General features: G+C 40.7%; 2 protein-coding genes across 8 annotated transcripts in view; both read left to right on the forward strand.

Annotated features, from left to right (window-relative positions):
• Positions 1-24191, forward strand: part of MTUS2 (microtubule associated scaffold protein 2) — a 729967-nt gene that overhangs the window by 527525 nt on the left and 178251 nt on the right. For all 7 annotated transcript variants that reach the window (XM_055244645.2, XM_055244647.2, XM_055244648.2 and 4 more), the window contains one exon: positions 23373-23471. In XM_055244645.2, the coding sequence (XP_055100620.1) occupies positions 23373-23471 (99 nt within the window). The remainder of the gene's footprint in view (positions 1-23372; positions 23472-24191) is intronic.
• Positions 8427-9378, forward strand: LOC134732681 (glyceraldehyde-3-phosphate dehydrogenase-like). The gene has a single exon (XM_063619318.1). The coding sequence runs from the start codon at positions 8427-8429 to the stop codon at positions 8898-8900; it is 474 nt and encodes a 157-aa protein (XP_063475388.1). The 3' UTR covers positions 8901-9378.

Here is a 24191-nt window from a genome sequence, read left to right on the forward strand (position 1 = left end):
AATAGTGGGGCTTTTCCTGTTGACTCTTCTAACTGGCTTGCACTGTTGTAGCAAATAGGAAAATACTTGCAGCTGCAAATATTGATTTGAAGATGAATTACTTCTTGTCAATATGCCCTCTGATTCTGTCATATTGATATGATGCATTGTAGAAAATAAAATTCCTTTATTCAGACTAAGGTATAGAAGGATTTCTAGTAGTTGTATAGAAAATGAGTAGCTGGCATATTATTATTTGGGTTCCTCTCTACGTAAGGAAAAACATTCCCTGGGAATAGGCTGCTACTCAGTAGGCTAAAGAAACTCTACTTTTGTCATAAAAATTAATTTTGCTTCTTGAAAAATAAATTGTTATTGATTTCACACATTTAGGGATTTCTGGTCATACTGTAATTTAATAATATAAGTAGCTTGTTAACATTATCAAAATGTGTTTGTTGAGCACTTTGATGATGTGTACATATGCCAGACAGAGCTGTTCTACCAAGTTCTCCCTGCCTTCCTCCGGTCCTCTGAAGTATCATTTTCTCTTTCTGCGCACATCTTAAGTGAAGAAAATGAGGAAGACCTTGCTAAAATAAAATATTCAGCTTTAGGAAAAAACAAAGTAAGAAATAGGGCCACTTGATTGCTACTGGAATTGTGGTCCTAGGTAATTTGTGAGCTTATTCTTACTGTGTCTTATGATATGCATTCCTTTAATGTAAATAACTCTAAAAGCATGTTATTTTCTGGTAATGAAAGAATCATGGCGCCTCACAAGCTCTTGTTGACTTGGGAGTGTTCAGGAATCTCCCAGATTTGAGACCAGAAGAGGCAAGGTCAAAGCAATTAGGCTGCACTAGTATCTTCAGTGAAGATGCTGTTATTGCTCTGTGCTGACTGTGGTCCCCTCAAGGCTGAGTCTAGATTGCTGTCACAGTGTCAACCTATTTGTCATTATGAAGCCAACAGGGAACCAGCAATTAGTTTGTAGATAAAAGAGTTTGTAGGAGATAGAAGAGTTTGTAGGAGAATAGAAGCATTTAAAAGAATCTTTGTGGGAGAATAATAAAGATAATAAATATGAGCTCCATTTCTCTGCATGAGATCAGAGAGACAGGAAAATATAATGGAGATGACGTATACAATTTCTGGTTAAAGGAGCTGTCTACTTCGTCATTTGGAGAGCCACATGAGTGCATGTCTTAGATGGTCTGTCTGCTGTTCTTTCTGGCCAGAAGAAGGAAAGCCAGGAAACACTGGGAATCACAGGCTGTGACACCAAAGTCAACTCTCAGACATCCTGGGACTAAGGATTGGTGAACATTTGGATGGGCCTCCATTTGTTCAACATATATTGATTGCATACCCTCTTCAAGCTGAACGCTTTGTTAGATACCTGGGGAAATCATGGTGAATAAGATAGACACAGTCCTTGTCCCTGTGGAGCTGATTGGGGTCACAGGAGAGAGCAACATGAAACTTCTACTTACACACCTAATTATTGAATTACGTTTATGCTAAGTGCTGTGAAAGGGAAATGAGTGTCCAACAAGGCCATATGGTGCAGAGACATAACATAGTGCACAGAAAACATGCTGACAGAGACCGAAAGCTTCCATAGAAGTGGCCGGTGATGATGGGGAACTGCATTCCATTCAGGTTAATGACATGAGTTGTTTCTTTGTAAAGCTAGAGGTTTCTCAAGCCTTGCTCCCCTTGAAATCTTGAACTAGGGCTGCTAACAATTAGATATCTTGTAAATTTGAAAATATATGCTCCCCCATTTTTTTCCAAGCTCTCTCTGGAGAAACTTGCAAGCTGTGAAATGGTCTAAAGACAGCATGAAAAAAAATTGCACAGAAAATTCACAGCAGTTTAATTAGTCTGTAATTTTACTGGGCAGTCCAGTAAAATTCATTGGAACAATTTGAATTTGGGGGGGGCACTTGATTTTAAAACCCTAGTAACCTCATCCTCTATTACAAATTAGGTGGCTCAGGGTGCTATTTAGCTATTATCATTGAAATGTCACAGAAGAATCCAAGTAAGGGAAAAGCTCCATTTATCTTTCTCTGCTGTGCCTTTTAAATGCTTTCATCAAAACAATAGCAAGAATAACATTTTAGGTAATTTTAGATAATTTAGAAGACATTACAGGACATACCTATGGTGCCAGAAGAGAATTTATAACACTCTTGTGACCCACCTTAATATTAAGCCCCCTGTAGGCTGGTCTGAAACCTTTTCTGGAGGCTCTTCAAAAGTAGGACACTAAAATCCTAATTTTCATTTAAGAATATATACACATATTGTATTTAAAAGGTTACACACCTGGTATTTTGCCCACTCTGCTTGTCAGCCTTGAGGAGCTATGGGAGCTTGTCTAACAGTAATTAATGCAAATGGTCTTTTGGAGCTGAGTTTTCCATTGTGATTTTCAACATTTGTATGTTTCAGAAATCTGCCTACTGTACTATAAATGCATTCTTATGCAAATTGCTACCATCATATGGCCCAATTTCTTAGTATGAGGAGCATGAAACTTTTAATTACGTGTCACTGTTTTAAAACTTTCCATTTCTTTTCAGACTTATATATTCTACTAGCTATATTACATTGAAGAAATACCAAATACTAACAGTAGTATTTGATGTGTTTGAAGTGAAGTCTTCATGGGGTGTATTATTTGAAGACAGTAGTTCTTCATGGGGTGTAGTAAAAGATGCAAGAATAAGAAGGAAATGAATGCAACCTAATTCATCCATGGCTGGATTCACTAGCACAGAGCTTATCATCCATAGGTTTTATCTTAATCTATTCAAGCCACTATAAAAAAAAATAAAGACTGAGTGGCTTATAAACAACAGACATTTATTTCTCACAGTTCTGGAGGCTGGAACATCCAAGATCAAGGCACTGGAAGAAGGAGACAAATGCCAGTCATCAATTCTATAAGATAACTGGAGAAGAGTGACATATTTATTTGACGTTGCAGAGCCTTCACATCTTTCATCTTTAACCCACCAGCTGCCAGCATGCACTGCTTTGTGCCTACAACCTGGGAAAAACGTGGCAAGTTGTAGATTCTTTTTTAAAGAGTGGTCTACACATTTTTGGGTTAAAAGCCACGTTGGACATATTTCTGTCTCTACATGATTTGCATTCAAAGGAATGGAACAACTTTATTAATAATCTACAGTGTGAATTGTTAGTTTCTGTCACAGAATTTGGATGGCATGGGAAACAAAGAATGAGCTTTGAAGTTAGACCGAGATTACCACTGATTGCTGTGTGACCCTGATTCGATTATTTAACTTCTCTGATCCTTGAATTCCTCATTGGAAAAAGGAAAATAACACCAACTTCATTCGTTAATGACTGGATACACGAGCACAGTGCTTATAATCCATAGGTTTTATCTTAGTCTGTTCAGGCTGCTTTAATAAAATACCATGAACTGGGTGACTTATAAACAATAAACATTTATTTCTAATAATTATGGCTGGGAATTCCAAGATGAAGGCATGGGAAGATTTAATATCTGGTAAGAGACCATTCCTCATAGTTGGTGCCTTTTTGCTGTGTCCTCACTTGGTAGAAGGCGCAAATGAGCTTTTGGGGGCCTGTTTTATAAAAGCACTAATCCCATTCCTGAGGGATTCACTCTCATGATTTAATCACCTCCCAAAGGCCCCACCTTCCATACCATCACATTAGAAATTAGATTTCGGAGATGGATCCAAGATGGCCAGTTAGAAGCAGCTGCATTCTCCAGCACTCAGAGGAATGAAAAGGGGCAAGTGAATTCAGCACCTTCAATTGAAATATCCAGGTTCTCACAATGGGACTGACGAGGCAAACAACACAAACCACAGAGAATGAAGAAAAGCTGGGGCTGCTGATGGCCCACTCAGAAGTGGCACAGAGCCAAAGGAACCCCCACCCCCAGCCAAAGGAACCAGTGAGTGACTGTGCAACCCCACCTGGAAAACCATGCTTCTCCCATGGGTCTTTGCAACCCAAAGATCAGGAGATCCCCTTGTGAGCCCATGCCTTCAGGGCTTTGGGTCTATACACAGAGCTGTGTGGAGTTTTGGCAGAGCAGCCACTCAGGCACGCACACAGTCCCAGGAGTGTCACATACTCTAGCCCTGGGATCCCTGGGAAGATGGGAATTCCACCCATACATATCCCTAGGAAGGGAGCTGAATCCATGGTGCCAAGCAGTGTCATTCTGTGGGCACCATTTCCATGGCACCTCACAAGTTAAGAATCATTAGCTTAGAGTCCCAGTCAGCCCAGCACTGCGTTGGAGTCTCCCTGAGATGGATTCGAGTTCCTGGGGGAGGAGGCAGCCACCATCTCTGTGGTTCAGTTGACTCAGCTATGCCAGCCTGCTGGCTTTGGAGAATACAGGCAGTCCGGATGAGGAAGGGTCCCCCCAATGCAGCACACTTGCTCTACCAGACAGCAGCCAAACTGCTTCTTTGGGTGGATCCCTGATACCATTCCTCCTGACTGGGTGAGCCTTCCCAACTGGGGTCTCTAGCCACCTCCTACAGGTACATGCAGGCTGGCAGTAGGTCAGTAGCCCCCTGGGATGGAGCTTCCAGAGGAAGGAGCTGGCTGCCATCTTTGCCGTTTTGTGCTCTTCACGGGTGATAACCACGTATGGGAGAAACTGAAGCAACTAAGGTCTGGAGCAGATCCCCAGAAAACCATAGCAGCCCTACAGTAGAATGGCCTGACTGATAAAATAAAAACAAATAAACAGAAAACAACAACATCAAAAAAGACCCCACAAAAACCTCATTCAAAGGTCAGCAACCTCAAAGATCAAAGGTAGATACGCCCACAAAGTGAGAAAGAATCAATGCAAAAATGCTGAAAACTCGAAAAGCCAGAGTGCCTCTTCTCCAAATAACTGCAGCACTTCTGCAGCAAGGACACAGAACTGGGCTGAGGCTAAGATGGCTGAATTGACAGAAGTAGGCTTCAGAAGGTGGGTAATAACAAACTTAGCTGAGCTAAAGGAGCATGTTGTAACCCAATGCAGAGAAGCTAAGAATCATGATAATACTGGAGCTAGAATAGAATAGCCAGTTTAAAGAGGAACATAATTGGCCTGATGGAGCTGAAAAACACAACACGACAAATTCACAATGCAATCACAGCAGAATGGACAAAGAGGAGGAAAGAATCTCAGTGCTTGAAGATTATCTTTCTCAAATAAGACAGACAGACAAGAATAGAGAAAAAAGAATGAAAAGCAATGAACAAAACCTGAAAAATACGAGATTATGTAAAGAGAGCAAACCTATGACTGATTGGGGTACCTGAAAAAGATGGGGAGAATGGAACCAAGTTGGAAAACATACTGCAGGATATCATCCAGGAGAATTTCCCCAGCCTAGCAAGACATGCCAACATTCAAATTCAGGAAATGCAGAGAATCCCAGTAAGATACTCCATGAGAAGATCAACCCCAAGACACAGAATCATCAGATTCTCCAAGATTAAATTAAAGAAAAAATGTTAAGGGCAGCCAGAAAGAAAGGCCAGGTCACCTACAAAGGGAAACCCATCAGACTAACAGTAGACTTCTCAGTAGAAAATCTACAAGCCAAAAGAGATTGGAGGCCAGTATTCAACATTCTTAAAGAAAAGAATTTCCAACCCAGAATTTCAGATCTGGCCAAACTAAGTTTCATAGGTGAAGGAGAACTAAGATCCTTTACAGACAAGCAAATGCTTAGGGAATTCATCACCACCAGGCCTGCCTTGCAAGAGCTCCCGAAGGAGGCACAAAATATGGAAAGGAAAAACCAATACCAGCCACTACAAAAACACACTGAAGTACACAGAGCAGGGACACTATGAAGCAACCACATAAAAAAAACTTTGAAAAATAACCAACTAGCATCATGATGACAGGAGCAAATTTACACATAACAATACTAATCTAAAATGTAAACATGCTAACTGCCCTCACTGAAAGGCACAGAATGGCAAGCTGGATAAAGAGCTAAAACCCATCAGTATGCTGTTTTCAAGAGACCCATCTCACATGAAAAGACACACATAGGCTCAAAATAAAGGGATGGAGGAAATTTTACTGCACTAATGGAGAAAAGAAAAAGAGCAGAGGTGGTAATCCTAGTTTCTGACAAAACAGACTATAAACCAACAAAGATAAAAAAAGATGAAGGGCGTTACATAATGGTAAAGGGTTTAATTCAACAAGAAGAGCTAACTATTCTAAATATATATGCACCCAATACATAAGCATGCAGATTCATAAAGCAAGTTCTTAGAGACCTGCTAAGGGACTTAAACTCCCACAGAATAATAGTGGGAGACATTAACACCCCACTGACAATATTAGACAGATTATCACGATAGAAAATTAACAAAGAAATTCAGGATCTGAACTCAGCTCTGAATCAAGTGGACTTGATAGGTATCTACAGAACCGTCCACTCAAAAACAACAGAATATACATTCTTCTCATCACCACATGGCACTTACTCTAAAACTGATCACATAATCAGAAGTAAAACACTGCTCAGCAAATGTAAAAAAAAACCAAATCATAACAGTCTTTCAGACTACAGCACAATCAAACTAGAATTCAAGATTAAGAAACTCACTTAAAACTTAAAAATTACATGGAAATTGGACAACCTGTTTCTGAAAGACTCTTGGGTAAAAATGAAATTAAGGCAGAAATCAAGAAGTTCTTTGAAACTAATGAGAACAAAGAGGCAATGTACCAGAATCTCTGGGTTGCAACTAAAGCAGTATTAAGAGGGAAATTTATAGCACTGAATGTCCATGTCAAAAAGCTAGAGAAAGATTGTAAGTTAACAACCTAACATCTCAAATAATAGAAGTAGAGAACCAAAAGCAAACAGACCCCAAAGCTAGCAGAAGACAAGAAATAACCAAGATCAGAGCAGAACTGAAGGAGACACAGACATGGAAAAACCTGTTAAAAAAATCAACAAATCCAGAAGCTAGTTCTGTGAAAAAAAAGTAATAAAAAGGCTGCTGGCTAGACTAATAAAGAAGAAAAGAGAGAAGAATCAAGTAAACAATCAGAAATGAAAAGGGGAATATTACCACTGACCCTACAGAAATACAAACGACTATCAGAGAATACTATAAATATCTCTAGGCACATAAACTAGAAAATCTAGAAAAAATGAATAAATTCCTGGGTGCATACACCCTCCCAAGACTGAACTAGGAAGAAATTGAATCCCTGAATAGACCAATAACAAGTTCTGAAATTGAGGCAGTAATAAATAGCCTACCACCCTAAAAAAGCCCATGACCAGATGGAGTCACAGCTAAATTCTACTAGAGGTAGAAAGAAGAACTGATACCATTTCTACTGAAACTATTTCAAAAAATTGAAGAGGAGGGACTCCTTCCTAACTCATTCTATGAGGCCAGCATTATCCTGATACCAAAACCTGGCAGAGATAACAACAAAAAAAAAGAAAACTTCAGGCCAGTATCCTTGATGAATATTGATGCAAAAATCCTCAATAAAATACTGGCAAACTAAATCCAGCAGCACATCAAGAAGCTTATCCACCATGATCAAGCTGGCTTCATCCCAGGATGCAAGGTTGGTTCAACACATGCAAATCAATAAATGTGATTCATCACATCAGTGGAACTAAAGATAAAAACCTCTTGATATCCCTAATGCATTCAGAAAAGACCTTTAATAAACTTCAACATTCCTTCATGTTAAAAACTCTCAATAAACTAGGTATTGAAGGAACATACCTCAAAATAATAAGAACCATATATGACAAACCCACAGTCAATATCCTACTGAATAAGCAAAAGTTAGAAGCATTCTTCTTGAAAACTGGCACAAGACAGGGATGCCCTCTCTCACCACTCCTATTCAACATAGTATTGGAAGTTCTAGCCAGGGCAATCAGGCAAGAGGAAGAAATAAAGGTTATTCAAATAGGAAGAGATGAAGTCAAATTATCTTTGTTTTGTAGGTGACATGATCATATATCTGGAAAACCCCCTCATCTCAGCCCAAAAGTTTTCTAAGCTGATAAGCAACTTCAGCAAAGTCTCAGGATATAAAATCAATCTGCAAAAATTGCTAGCATTCCTATACACCAACAACAGGAAAGCAAAGAGCCAAATTATGAATGAACTCCCATTCACAGTTGCTACAAAAAGAATAAAACGCCTAGAAATACAGCCAACAAGGCAAGTGAAGGACCTCTTCAAGGAAAACTACAAACCACTGCTCAAGGAAATCAGAGGACACAAACAAATGGAAAAACATTCCAGGCTCATGGATAGAAAGAATCAATATCATGAAAATGGTCGGCTCTCTGCTCCTCCTCTTTGACAGACAGCCGCATCTTCTCTTGCATTGCCAGCTGCATCCCTGAGACATTATGGTGAAGGTGAAGGCCAGAGTCGACAGATTTGGTCTTGTTGGGCGTCTGGTCACCAGGGCTGCTTTTAACTCTGCTAAAGTGGATATTGTGGCTATCAATGACCCCTTCATTGACCTCAACTACATAGTGTACATGTTCCAGTATGGTTCTACCGATGGCAAATTCCATGGCACTGTCAAGGCTGAAAACGGGAAGCTTGTCATCACTGGCAATCTCATCACCATCTTCCAGGAGCGAGACCCCTCCAAAATCAAATGGGGTGATGCTGGCACTGAGTACGTTGTGGAATCCACCAGCATCTTCACCAACCATCTGATCTTCAACAAACTTTACAAAAATGAGCAATGGGGAAAGGATTCCCTATTTAATAAATGGTGCTGGGAGTGCTGTCTAGCGATATGCAGAAAAATGAAAATAGACCCCTTCCTTTCACCATATATAGTATTAACTCAAGATGGATTAAAGACTTAAATGTAAAACTCAAAACTATAAAAACTTTAGAAGAAAATCTAGGCAATGCCATTCAGGACATAGGCACAGGCAAAGATTTCATAATGAAAACACCAAAAGCAATTGCAACTAAAGCAAAAATTGACAAATGAGATCTAATTAAAAAGAGCTTCTGTACAGCAAAAGAAACCATCATCAGAGTGAACAAACAACCTACAGATTGGGAGAAAATTCTTGCAATCTATCCATCTGACAAAGGTCTAATATCCAGAGTCTACAAGGAACTTGAACAAATTTGTAAGAAACAAACAACCCCATTAAAAAGTGAGCGAAGAACATGAACAGACACTTCTCAAAAGAAGACATACATGTAGCCAACAAACATATGAAAAAAACCTCAACATCACTGATCATTAGAGATATGCAAATCAAAACCACAGTAAGATACCATCTTATGCCAGTGAAAATGGCTACTATTACAAAGTTAAAACAAAACAGATGCTGGTGAGGTTGTGGAGACAAAGGAACACTTTTACATACATAGGTAAATGTATTGGAGGGTTGGGTGGGAGGGTAAATTAGTTCAACCATTGTGGAAGACAGTGCGGCAATTCCTCAAAGACCTAGAGGCAGAAATACCATTTGACCCAGCAATCCCATTATTATATATATACCCAAAGGAATATAAATCATTCTATTATAAAGATACATGCACGTGTATGTTTATTGCAGCACCATTCACAATAGCAAAGACATGGAATCAACCCAAATGCCCATCAATGATAGACTGGATAAAGAAAATGTGGTGCATATATATACACCGTGGAATACTATGCAGCCATAAAAAGGAAAGAGATCATGTCCTTTGCAGGGACACAGATGGAGATGGAAGCCATTATCCTCAGAAAACTAATGCAAGAACAGAAAACCAAACACCACATGCTGTCACTTATAAGTAGGTGCTGAATGATGAGTACACATGGATACATGATGGGAACAACACACACTGGGGCCTGTGGGGTGGATGGTGGGGGGAGGGAGAGCATCAGGAAGAATAGCTAATGGCTGCTGGGCTTAATACCTAGGTGATGGGATGGTCTGTGCAGCAAACCACCATGGCATACGTTTACCTGTGTAACTAACCTGCACATCCTGCATATGTACTCCTGAACCTGAAGAACAAAATAATAATATGAACATTTGTTGTGTAAAAAAATTTAGATTTCAACATGTGAATTTCTGAGTGACACAAACATTCAGACCATATAGTAGGTTCTAAATAAATATTTATAATAATATTGCTAAGAACTATCATTTTGCATGCTTAATAAGGGCCTGGCATTATGCTAAGCACTTATTTTTAATTTTTGTGTGTACATAGTAGGTGTATATATTTATGGGGTACATGACATGTTTTGATACAGGCATACAATGTGCAATAGTCACATCAGGGTAAATGAGGTCTCCATCTCCTCAAGCATTTATCCTTTCTTTGTGTTACAAACAATTCAGTTATCCTCTTTCCATTATTTTTAAATATACAAAAAATTATTGTTGACAGTAGTCACCCTGTTGTCCTATCAAATACTAGATCCTGTTTATTCTATCTAACTGTATTTTTGTATCCATTAATCATCCCCAATTCCCTGCAACCCCAGTACCCTTCCCAGCCTCTGGTAACCTTCATTCTGTTCTTTATCTCCATGAGTTTGGTTGTGTTAATTTTATGCTAAGCACTCTTAATCCACAGTCCCATTTTGTTCTCACAATAACCTTATGGAGTAGCTACTGTTGTCACCCATTTTACACAGGAAGAAACAAATGCTCAGAGAGTTCAAGTAATCTGCCTCAGGTCACACAGCTAAGGACACAGTAAAGCTGAATGTCTGGGCCCTTAATCATATGCTGAACAACCTCTTCATTGTGTCTTTTACCAAATTCCACCTCCAACTTGAAAATAATTGATATTCGTAATTACCACTTCTGCTTTTTAGTGGCTACTGTCTCTATTGTGAATTATTTAAACAACTAAGTTAGTATTTAGTTTACACTTGGAAAAAATAGTGTAGATGAATATTATGCAAGATGATAAATCTTTAAAAAAGGTTACATATTGCAACCCTTACAAGTGAGTGCACAAAAAGGCAGACAAAAAGGAACAAAAAGATTTGGTCAACACTCCACAAAAGTAAAAAAATCAAATAGCCAATAAACATATTTAAATAGTGCTGAACATAATCAGTAATCAGAAGAATGCAATTCAAATCACAGTGAGGTGTATATCCATTAGAAGGGTGACATTTTAAAAATCTGACCTTTTAAATATTGGTGAAGATGTACATGGGCAACTCTCATACAGTGCTGGTGGGAAAGGAGAAATAGACACAGCCACTTTGGGAAATAATTTAGTGTTATCTAGTAAACTTCCATGTGTGCCATAATTTAGGGTTTCTGCTCATAGATATATGAGAAATTCATACACATGTGTATCTAGAGACATGGACAAGCCTGTTCAAAGCAGCATTGTTCATAATGGCCAAAAACTAGAAGTGGGAGCAACTCAAACTTTCATTGATGTTAGAATAAATGAATCTATTGGGATGTATGCACACAATGGATCATTATTTGTCAATGCAAATTGTGATGAACTGGGGCTACATGTGGATGAAAATTACAAGTACAATGTGTAGTAGAAATTGCAAGACCTCAGAATCCAGACAGTATGGTTTCATCCATGTCAAGTTTGTAAACAGACTTCAGGATGTTGTTACAGCCACAGGTGAAGTGGTAAAACTATGAGGAAAAGCAAGACATGATCACTACAGACATCTTGACAGTTGTTTCCTTGAATGGGGAAGGCGGGGTTGAGACCTGGCATCCCTCTGGCTGCCAGTGATCTTCTATTCCCACTCCTCACCTGGGTAACAATTGCATGGATGTTTGCTTTATAATTATGTGTTAAACGGCACAGATGCGTCTTAAGTATTGTATTTTGTAATAAAAATGTTTAAAACTGTATTATAGTAGTTGATTAAGACAAATATGTGAATGAATATGTATAATTTGGTTTGAAATAATGCATTTAAATGGTTTTGGCTGGTTGAGAATATGATGCAAATGAAGAAAAAGTGTATTTTTTGTACTTCTCTCTAATGAATATGTGTCCTTTTATAAGAAAGGAAGTAACTTATTTTAATACTTATGTATCTTGGATGGCTGAGTCTCAATCAGCCATCCTAGGCAGATAACTTAGTTTAAACCATAAGCAATAGAAACCAAAGACAGTTTAACTTACTGTTTACTTTCTATTTGTTTATTAGTCATTGTTTCCATTCAGTGGCAACTTCAATCACAAAGTTTTCCATTTATAAAAAAGCAAAAAATTGTACAATTACTATCTAATCAAAGGTAGTCTTATTTAGCCTCCAACTGGAGTTTCAGGGGAAACTTATTTAGCCTTCCAATTCAGCCTTCTTATTTAGCCTTCCAATTGGAGTTTCACTGGAGGGAAACTTAGTAAGAATATTTGCCTTGGTCTAGCGAAGTGGGACATCATAGAGGGCTACAGACAATGTAGGCTGGGCTCAAAAACAAACCTCCAGCCTCATTCCCCACCCTGCTCTCCCTGACCTGCTGTCCCTTCACCCCTGGTACCTTTGCATGTGATGACTGCCCCCACATCCTTCCAACCCCACTGCTCTGCAGTGCCCTTGCCCTCTTGAAAGTCTCGTATACTTCACGTCTCAGCTCAAATATAACCTTCTTCGGTGAAGCCTTACCTGGCTCCTCCTCCACACTCCCAGAGAGAAATCTTTGCCCAAACCTCTGGGCTGGTGCTTGCTACATTATCTTGTCATTACTTATTTACACGTCCCACTAATTGGTGAATTCCTAGAGCTGAGGATTCTGTCTTTCCACTTTGAAATCTCCAACAGCTAACACCGTATCAAGTACAGTGCAGTCAGCCAATAAATATATGATAAATGAATGAATAAAGGGATGCTTGGGCTCTTTCAAGAAAATGATAGCTCCGAAAATTTTTAAAAAGATGAGGCAGGCTTTCAAGTAAAAGTACAGGATGTAACATGAGGACACTTAATACTAAATAGACCATGTTAGGGATTTTTAAATTTATATGGGGAGAATGTTAGCTTTAAACAGGGCACAATTTTATTGTGCTTTTGAATTAATGTGAAAGTAAATTATTGGATAGAAAGAGACAAATAATCCAGATCATTTCTTTTATTTTGGCTTAATGCAAACTGCCACAGTGGATAAAATTCAAACATCTACCTGTGTAGTTTTAAAAATGCGAAGTATTTATTACCACTAGCTACTTATTCACATGCTGTCAGTACCTAATAGATCATGCAAAGTCCTGATTCCCCAAGAGAACTGGATTATTTTCTTCCTACAAATCCATCATATTCAGAGCTTTACTCATTTTGTTTCAAGCAGTATGTGCAGGGATTTCTCATTAATCATTTACAACATGCCTGTTTATTATGTGGGGAGAGAGAGGAACTAGGAAGAAACAAGAAAGATAAAATAAAAAGCTGTTTCAAAATGTCAGGAATTCACCTAATCTCAAGGTTGATTTTATTTTGCACGGGGGAAGAATGTGATTAGTTAGTAATAATAACCAACTCATTTATTTACATATATTTACTGAGTGGGCAATGCTCGTGAAGTGTATTGTCTAATGGGGAATATGGACAGGTGAGAAGGCATTCAACCCATAATGTAGTAAAGCTGTGGCCCCAGAGCATTAGAGCAGCAGGCTGAGGTGTGAAGGTTGTGTTGGAGTGGAGGGAGCAGAGCTAACAGGAGTGATGAAGAGGTAGGAGGCTGCTGCAGAGCTCTCCCTACAGGAGGCATGGCACTGGTGTGAATTACGAAGTTGCAGTGACTATGAGAAAAAAAAGACTAGATTTAAGAGAGACACAAGATGTCTATTTCAGAAGATTTGGCATTTTATTGAGCATAAAGGAGAGAGGGAGGAGATGAAGACAAGGTCATTATTTCTGGCTTGGGCAAAAAAGCACATTTACCGAGTTAGGGAAGCTAAGAATGAAAAGAGGTTTTGCTAGGTGACATTGAGTTCAATTTTGGACATACGGAGTGTGATGTGCATGGGAGATATCCAAAGAGAAACATTCGTCTATAGGTTGGAGATTATATAGAGAAATAAGATGTATAATAAGACACATATCTACATATATATGTGTATACACATATATGGAAGACAAATATTAGGAGTTCCATAAAAATAACAGAGAAATCAGAGGAGAGGAAATTATGAAGCAACATGTCAAGAAAATTTCCCAGAACTGCAGAATGAGAGTTTACAGATTAAAAGGGCCCACTAAGTGTCCAGCATAATGGATACAAAAAGATCCACAGCATGCAATTTTACAATGCTGGGGAAAAGGAGAAGGGACCAAGAGCTTCCCAAGAGATCAAATAGATCACACACAAAAGGCTGAGATTTAGAATAGCATCAGTAGGCTTATCAATAGCAACCCTGGAAGCTAAAAGAGAAATGCCTTAGCATTTCTGGGGGAAATGACTGCCATGTGCCGTGTTAAAATTCCATACTGAGCCAAGCAACCAATTGGATGGAGAAATCCTCAGCTTTGGAAGCTGTCAGATAATTTACCTCATGTATACCTTCCTCCAGAAACAAAAAAAAATGTGTTCTACCAAAGTAAGGAAGCAGACCAAGAAAGAGGAAGGCATAGGAACCTGAAGTAGGAAAAAAGCAAAGGAATTTCCCAGAATGATGATGTGACTGAAATGACAGCCATGCCACAGCCCTGGAAATGACCAGTCTAGAATGAAATGGAGAATTGAGGGCTCCAGGAAGAATGGCTCTGAGAAAACAAAACTACTGACTTTTGTTTTCCCCAGGTTTAATAGCTGCCTTGGTTTTTGTTTGCCCAGTTTTCTATGTATATATTGCTAATTCTCCCATAAGTTCTCCATCAGCATATAACTTTCCTCTCACAATTATGATATGTAAGGTTATACCTAAATGTAGTTTTGTTTACCCAAAGTCTTTATTCAAGTTGCCTCTTGGACTGCAGGTGTCAAAGGACTGAAAGCTGGGATGCTGGATGAGTCATGCATTGGGGATTGCCAGTGTCAGGACCCGAGGGTAAAGGGGAAGACCGCACCTGGGGGGTGTGAGGGGCAGTAACCATGCTGTAGGAATAGTGTTTGATTAGCCAGCAAGAACCTTGGAACCTCAAAGGAAAGGTGCTTTACACACATGTGGGGCCTAATGTTCTAGTGGGGTATTTGAGAGTTTGAAGGAGACCTCCTGACCAGGACATGGTTGGATGTGGAGGAAAAGCACCAGTGGCAACCATTTGAGAAAACTGCTCTGAGAGAGATTGAGGACAAAGGTAGGGGATGGAGGTATTTTACCAAAGGAAGAAGGAGTTCCACATAGTATGGAGGAAGCATCAGAGGGAGAAAGGTTGGGGCCAGGGATGGAAAGGATGTTGGGATTCGCTGGCCCCCAGCATTTGAAAACAAATGGTTTAAGCCATTTCCTGGTCTCTTAGTCACTGCCTTCCTGCCCTCTCCCCAACACTCCCACTCTCTTCTAAGATTTCTCACCCCTGCCCCTTGCTTCTTTCCTTCAGATGGAATCAGACTCTACTCGGATCCATTGTGCTTCTGTGGGCACGTGAGCAGGCAGGCAGTAGAACTCGTTACTTCTCAGGACTCACTGAAGCCACTGCAGTGTAGTGAAATGCAGGCTAAGTAGGGCCAGAAGTTGCAGGTTCAGCCATGTACTTGTAAAGGCAGATATGTTACAAACTCTATACCTTCAGTTGCTTCATTTGCGAACCAGTAATACCAATAATACCCACAGAGTTTGGACAAGTGTCAGGTGAGGTAACATACACAGAAGCAACTGCAACCCAGCACCTGGTGTTTATAAATGCTTGTGATAAGTATCTCCCCCAAAAGTATAACTTCCATTACTGCTCATACCTCTGTCTTTCACTAGGGCAGTGCTTTATGGGTTATTTGTGCTGAATAATGAATCGATCAGTGAATTTACTGGGCTTAGGGGTGAATTTATGAAGCTTTTACACATATATATATATATTTCAAAAATGACTTGTTCACTCTTCTATCCTTACCTTTTCATAACAGTCTTCGGAATTTATTATCCCTTAGTCTTATCCAGGTAATAATTAGGCTTCTAATGGAGGCCTAATTTTTCTAGGCCTCTATTTGAGTGCAGAAACCTCCCTATTCTCCCTTAAATTCCCAGCTGCAATTTCTGCCTTCATGCATGCAGTACATGGGTGTTGAAATGGAACAAACCTTAAATAGGTTAAAATCCACCTTCCCAATATAGCCCAATATTCAGACTGTTTCTCCTGTTAACTCTACTGCCTCAATATCAGATATTCCTCTTAATACTTAAAAAATCACTATTGGCAGCTGAAAACTGATTTCCTTTCCTCTAGTCCTTGCATCTAACTCTCCTGAGTTTGCTTGTGCGCTCTCTCTCTCTCTCTCTTTAGTTTATAACTCATCCAGGTTTCTCTTTTATCTGGTATATTCTTATCGAGATAATGTATCTTTTCTTCATTCTATCCAATCCCTACAAATCCTACCTTGAAATGTTCCCATTCAATTCGTCTTACAAATGGCATCAGAATCTATATTTTCTGATTACATCATTCATGTTTTCTATTCACCTCCTTCCAGTTACACTGGAGTGATAATCATCACTTGCATTGTGGCTACCTTTGCCTTTCCCTCTTCTTGCTTTGCTCCATCTGTATCTGCAATCCTCGTGTTCCCTGTGTGGGAGCTGATGTGTGGGGCCAGGGCAGGGTCAGCCCCGTGGCATGTGCTTTCACAGGCATGTGGAAGGAAAACTTTAGATACTTAGGGGATAAAGTCTGTTGCTGTATATATTTCTTTATCCTTTCTGTTTCTTATCTTTTCTTACTTATATTGAGATTTACTTGCAGGAATTTGCAGCCTATTGTATGTGAGATTAAGAGCCTATAAAAATGTTTTGGGTTTTTTTTTTTTTTGATGTGCTGATTTCTTTTTATTAAAAGTATATAGCATTCTCTTAAATCTTCTTTTTTCCCATTTAGAGGTGCTCATTGAGGATCCTGAATTAGCTATTATCATTTGTTATTTCTTTTTCTTTTTCTTTTTTTTTTTTTTGTTTTTGAGATGACAGCCTTGTCCTCAGAGTGAGCCATTATTTTTGTTTATGTTCAGGGACTCAGGGGACTAATGGAGACCAAGCAGTTAGTGACTTTCTGGTGAGTAAAAAGTTTCCTCATTTTTTAAAATCTATAATTGACACATTGAGCCATCACTCTTGATTGGGCAGCTTTAGGGCCAAGTCATGTTCTCATGGCTCCTGTGCAGTTGGTCTTTGTTTTAAGCATTTGTAATAAACAAGTTGTAAGTCACTTTTATGATGTCCGGTTCAGGAATAAAATACACAATGGTGCTTCTGCCAGCTGTTGTCGAAGCCACTGATACCATTGTGGAAGGCCCTTGTCCGCGGGAGAAACTGAGCTTTTACGCTCTTCTTGTCTTTTCTGAGGCACTCTCTATGGATTGCCAGGCAGCACCCACTCCTGTAGGCTTTTGAGGTGCTTCCTGCTACACTACGGCGAAACAGCCTAGGACCATCTGGGTTTGTAGTGATTGGCATTGGGTGAATATAATCAGTGCCAGTGTTTCAAATTAAACTTAAGGACTTCTCTTCTGAGACCAGACTGAGGCTGGCATTTCTTTCCCTCCTGCTGCCTTCTTCCTTCCCGGCAAAAGTCCCAGTGCTCTGGGGTTTGTGTACAAACATTCTTTCGTGTAGCTCTGAATCTCCGTATAGATAAGGCACACGAGGAGCAGTCTTGACCAACATATGGCCCCATGAGAGAAGAGCCTGTGCATTTATTGATTAAGGAGCTATTTTCTCTGGCTGGCATTGTATTATTCAGCTCTTGTTTGGTTTCATGTTAGAGAAACCTAATTCAAACTGCCCTAGGCAACAAGAAAGCAAAAGGGCAGAGGGATCTGGGGCTCACAGAACTGAGAGGTTCCGGAGGTCATGGTGACGTGAGGCATGACTGTCCCCCGCGGGGACTTCAACCGCAGCGGCAGGAATACATTTTCATCTCCCGGCCCCTCGTTCCCCTCTCTTGGCTCATCCTCAGAAAGGCTGTCCCCACATGGGAACAAAGATGATCAGCAGCTGCTCCAGGCCCATATCCTGCCAGCCTGGGCATCTATCAAGTAGAGAATTTTTGTCTAGTAAATCCAGCAAAATTCCCAAGGTAGGGCTGTCATCGTCCCAACTCACATCTTGTTTCATTCTCAAGCCAGGATACTGTGTAACACCAGAGCGGTGCAGAGCTCTGATCCAGCAGGCCTGTGTCGTACGCCCCCTCCAGGCCCTGGTGCATTAGCCCCCTACTCTGACCACATGAAACAAAAGGAGGGAAGGGTGGATTCCCCAAAGGTCAGCAGGGGTGCTGTTCAAAGGAGCTGTCAGGCCTAGTACGTGATGCCCGCTAGCCTTAGCAGCACAGTCTGCACTGGGGGAAAGAGATCAGGGAAAGCTGAATAGGGTCTAGGGAAATACTGCTATTCAAGAAGGGTAAAAAAATAAGGAAAAACTTCATAAATAAGTGTCAGGGACTCCAGGGACTAATAGAGACCAAGCAGTTAGTGAGTTTTTGGGGAGTAAAAAGAGTTTCCTCACTGAGCCATTCAGTTAGACAGGGAAGCTGCAGTACGCTGAATACTGGCCCCCGAATATATCCATGTATGAATCACCAGAACCTATCAATGTGACCTTATAGGGCAAAAGGGACTTTGCATGAAGTTCAGGATGTTGAGATGGGGAGATTATCCTGGATTACCCAGATAGAGACAATGTCATCATAAGCATCCTTGTAAGAGAGAGGCAGGAGGAATTAGAAAGACGTGATGCAGGAAGCAGGGATCGGAGTGATTGCTTTCAAGATGGAAGAAGGGGCCACCAGCCAAGGAGTGAAGGAAGCCACGAGAGGCAAACAAGGCAAGGAAATGGACTCTCCCCTGGAGAGTCTAGAAGGCACCAGCCTGGCCGACACCTTGGCTTCAGCTCAGTGAGACTGATTTCAGACTTTTGACCTCCAGAACTGGAAGAGAATAAACTTATGTTGTCTTAAACTGCTAAGTGATAATTTGTTACAGTGGTAATGGGGAACTAAAACAGAATGAGCTGAAATTGAAGATGACCTGGAGTAGGCCAGACAGACAAGGGAGAGGCTGAGCACTCAGCCTCCGTGAACAGCACAGGCTGAGACACCCAGGGTCACATGGAAACAGCAGGGGCACCTGGCAGAGCACAGGAGATCCTGGAGGATACTTACCCCACACCATGGAGTTGGGACTTCCTACTGAAGCCCAGGGTAAGCTTTGGAAAGGTTTTAACAGTAAAATCATGGGATCTTGTTAAAGGCTTATGGTCTTTCTGGCAGTGCTAAGGAGGGTGAGTTAGGTAAAGATGCAGAGGTTAAGGCACAAGACAGAGAAATTACTGCAGAGAATTTTGTAGCTGTCCCAACAAGAAATGATGAGGACTGAGCTGAGGTACAAAGTGAGAATGAATCCGGGGCCAGACTTAGGAGCTACTGAAGGTCAGAAAGACCTCGTGACTGCTAGATATGGTAGGATGAGGAAGAAGACTGACTGGTTTCTGGTTTCAGTGACTGGGAGGACAATTGACTAGAAAAGAAAATATAGGACAGAGAATAGGTTTGAGAAGAAGCTAACCAGCTCCATTTGGGGAACAGTGTTTTTTGTCATCGAATAGATAAGCAGTAATGTCTATTTGGCAGCTGAAAACAGGTCTGGATCCCAGGAGAGGTATCTGGGCCCACCTGGATTAGAAATCACAGATGTGGTCATCAGTGCGCGTAAGTTGGTGATGTGAGCCTGTTGAGTGGATAAGCTCACTCAGAAGACTGGACAGGAGAAGGCTGAGGCTGCACTGGGGATACCCTGGTCCAAGTCTAAGGAAAGAAGACAGAGTAGCCAAGAAGGCTGAGACAACGGCCAGGGGGCAGTAGGAAAACATGAGACCAAAGACCACACTAGCATTTCTAGACACTCAGAGATCTCACTGAGTGAAATGAAAGCTTACTGTGTATTTAGAAGACATTTAGGCTGAGTCTAGATTGTAAAAAATGGCAAGAAGAACAGAAGGTCTTGATTCATCTCTGTAATTATCTGTGCTGTCAAGAATTCCCAGACCATGCAAGAGTTCTCCAGGTAGCCTTGTGTTCCTATGGTAAGTTTTGCCAGCAAAGGGAGGGTAAAACTTTCTATTTGAGTTATTCCTATAGGGTTGCTTGGACTAGACTTATCTCTCCTTATCCTTTTATGGATCAGACAGATTATTTTCATTAGTGGTTTGGTTTCTCTCCTTTTCTTTTTGCTTATTATTATACAAGTAATGTGTGATGATTACAAAATATGGAACTAATGCAGAAGCATATTAAAATAAAAAGTAAAAGCTCCTAAATCCTACTGATGAGAAGTAACCACTATTAAAAGTTTGGTGCCTATCTTTCAGATATTTTTACTTATTTGTAAGCATATATATATGAATATACGGCATTTTGTGTTATAAAAATGGGATAATTCCATGCATGCTGTTCAACTAGCTTTTTAATTTATCATGGGCAGCTTTCCATGCCAGTACAATATAGAGCTGTGACATCCCTTTTAATGGCTGCATAGTACTCCCTGGTTTGAATATGCCACAGTTCATTTAACTTATGTTATATATGTTATAATTTATGTTTTTGCATACTTGTAGAAGTGTTTCAAAGAGAGATTTATAGAAGTGGAATTGCAGGGTCAAAACTATCAATATTTGCATTTTTGATAAAATTCAAATTGTACTCCATGAAAGCTGAATGGAAAACACTGAAAGGCTAAATAAATAATTGTATTTCGTTTTCCTTTAAGCACAAAACATTAGGTTTAGTGCAGATTTGGGGACTTTAACATTTCCCTTCTCAGCTTTCAGGAGTCTCAGTGTCTTTCCATATTTGTTGATACCTAAAATCAAAGCCAAGTGAAGGAACAGAATGGGGAGCTTAGCCATATAGTGGGTACCCTGAGAGGTACCCGTGACTTCAGCAGAGTGCAGTGGCTGGGCTTTCCAGACCTGGAAGTTCCAGCCTTCTGTGAGCCCTGAAATGCCTGGGCAGACCTCCTGGAAAGAAGCCCGGAGGAGAGCAGGGGTTGGAGGGGCACATGCTGAGGGGCCACCCTATCTGGGTCAAAGTTTGTGTTCTAGTGGGGACGGCAGACACTAAGCAAACAGGTGAGGATAGAATAGATTGTTGGGCAGTGACAAATGCTGTGTGGAAGAATGAAGCGGGTAAAGAGGAAACTGGCAGGTGGTGAGAGGGCCACAGTAGCTGGAGCACCAGGCATGGTGAGGAGACCTTGCTGTGCTGAGACCTCCTGAATGGATGGATGAGCCATGCTTAAGGGCTAGAGGAAGAATATTCTGTGCAGAGGAACTCAAGCCACAGGAAGAAGCATGGCATGTTTGGGGCCCAACAAGGCTGGCATTGTGGCTGGCAGATGTGGGCAGGGACAGTGACAGCAGTATGTCTGTGAGGTCATCTAGGGCTACACTATCTGATATGGTGGTAGATATCAATTAATTAAATCATTGCTTAATTAAATGAATCCATTAAATGATTGAGACTTCAGTGTCTGTAGGGCATGGGGCATGTTGGAAGAGCTGTTCTCAGACACTGTTTGTTGGGAATATGAATTAGTGGATCCTTTTGTTGACAATTGGACTGTACATAGCAATACTGCAAAAGAGCAGACTCAATCCAGCAAAAGCAATTCTGTGCATTTGTTCTCTGAAGATCCTGGTCTGTGTGTACAAAGAAACAAGTAGAAGAGTGTTTATTATAGCACGTGTAGCTATTTCAGTGGCTAAACTTGCAACAGTCTAAATGCTCATCCATAAGACGATGGTGAACTGAATTACAGTATGTCTTTGTCCATTTGTATGATGTGGCTCTTTTTTTTTTTTTTTTTTTTTTGAGACTGAGTGTCGCTCTGTCGCCCAGGCTGGAGTGCAGTGGTGCGATCTCGGCTCACTGCAAGCTCTGTCTCCTGGGTTCACGCCATTCTCCTGCCTCAGCCTCCCATGTAGCTGGAACTACAGGCGCCTGCCACCACGCCTGGCTAATTTTTTGTATTTTTTAGTAGAGACAGGGTTTCACCGTGTTAGCCAGGATGGTCTCGATCTCCTGACCTTGTGATCTGCCCACCTTGGCCTCCCAAAGTGCTGGGATTACAGGCGTGAGCCACGGCGCCTGGCCTGATGTGGCTCTTTTTTAAAAATCTGTAAATACACTGATAAGAAAAAGATCTCCAAAAATGTGCGTTGGTAAAAAGAAACTGCAATGTTTATTTCATATATTTAACTAATAGCTGTATTTGTATATGTGTGTATATTTATAAATACCTAGGAAAAAATCTGGGAGAATAAACACAAAATTGCTAGTAGCAGTTACCTCTGGAAAGAAGAGTGAGGTCTCAGGGTTTGGGGGTGAGCATGGGGGTGACATTCATGGTCTGCATCTAAGGAACAACAGCAAGCTTTGTGTTTGAAATGACCTAACAGTGTGCTGAAGCCAAGGCAGGTTTGGGTTAATCTAGGTCTGTGTGATTTTGCTAATCTCCCATCCACTGCTCTTTGACTTTCTGACAAAGGTGATGTGAAGGTGAGCACTGTGCCAAGCACACAAAGGAGAAGCTGCACTGTGCCCTGGGTATCCCTGGACACAATGTGAGGAGCATCCACATGCTTTTGCTGGACGAGCTCTGGCAGCAAGTTCCACGAAGGCTCAGCTGCAGCCAAGAGAGCTAAAAGGCTCTCTAGGTCACCTCTGTGGAGCTGCTGCATGGAAATTAATTAGAGTCGGACCATGTCCCCCGTGGCTTGGCTCCGGGTGATGCCAAAGTCATTAGCAGCTATGTGCAGCTACAACGTCCTTCTCCGTCTTCTGAAAATTTGTTTTGGCAGAGAAAGGCAGGCAGACTAAGTTGGAGGCTGAGGACAGTAAAATTTTAATTCCCAGATAGTTTGGTCAGGGTCATTGGGGTGGCAGTGACCTTCAGAGAAGGGGGCGTTTTTCATCAAATCAGAGATAGCAGTGTCCTTACTTCTCCCCTGACCACTCAAAACTGAATTCCCTTTCCTATAAAAAAGTGTGTCATTCCTCAAGCACAAGGGGTGGTGACCATAGCAGCAAATCAAATATTTGCTCAAACAAATATTTGATCAGACAAAATATTTCTTTTGTTGATCTGTTTGACTTTTGTGAAGCCACCCTTTCCACAATGTATGTTGCCATTTCAATTTTAAGTAGCTTACTTTCTTTCTATTTCTTTTCCAACTGTACATAGGAACAAAGAAAGATGCTCAGAAAGATCAAGATACAAATAAACCTGCTGTTTCATCTCCTAAGAGAGTAGCAGCTTCAACCACCAAGCTTCATTCACCAGGTATGTAAGAAATATGATGTGTTACTTGGGGAGATGACTTGAACTTGGAATTTATCTTATTCAGATGTCATTAATGGAACAATGCCAACCCATGTGATTTACATAATTGTTCCAGAGCTTGACATACATATGCTGATGTTTTCTGACTCTAGATGAAATGAACCAGCTGTTCACATCATTTTATCTTAAAAAACAAGATGTTATGCTACGTTTAAGTGGGAGAATCTTCTCTGTGTAGGGGTGTCTGCTATTCCAATAGCATGTAGAAATAATGTACAATTGAAAACACTTTAAAGATCTAACCTTAAGAAATAATACTGTCTAAAAGGAAGAAGAACAGAGATAATGGGTATCAAATGATTTGTTAGTGTGTCAGTGAGGAAACCATTTATTTGCATTCAGATATGAATAAACTATGTGATTTTGCTTGAAAGTCAAAAATTGTTTATTATGCATATTCCTGGCTAGGCGTGGTGGCTCACACCTATAATCCCAGCACTTTGGGAGGCCAAGGCAGGTGGATCACTTGAGGTCAGGAGTTCCAGACCAGCCTAGCCAATGTAGCGAAACCCTGTCTCTACTAAAAATACAAAAATTAGCCGGGTACGGTGGCTTTTGCCTGTAGTCCCAGCTACTTGGGAGGCTGAGGCAGGAGAATTACTTGAACTCGAGAGGTGGAGGTTGCAGTGAGCCGAGATCATGCCACTGCACTCCAGCCTG

This window comes from Symphalangus syndactylus, chromosome 15 (genome assembly GCF_028878055.3).
Source record: "Symphalangus syndactylus isolate Jambi chromosome 15, NHGRI_mSymSyn1-v2.1_pri, whole genome shotgun sequence".
Taxonomy (NCBI): Eukaryota; Metazoa; Chordata; class Mammalia; order Primates; family Hylobatidae; genus Symphalangus; species Symphalangus syndactylus.

Excerpts from the sequence above, each read along its gene's own strand:
- LOC134732681 (XM_063619318.1), top strand. The coding sequence starts at position 8,427 with ATGGTGAAGGTGAAGGCCAGAGTCGACAGATTTGGTCTTGTTGGGCGT.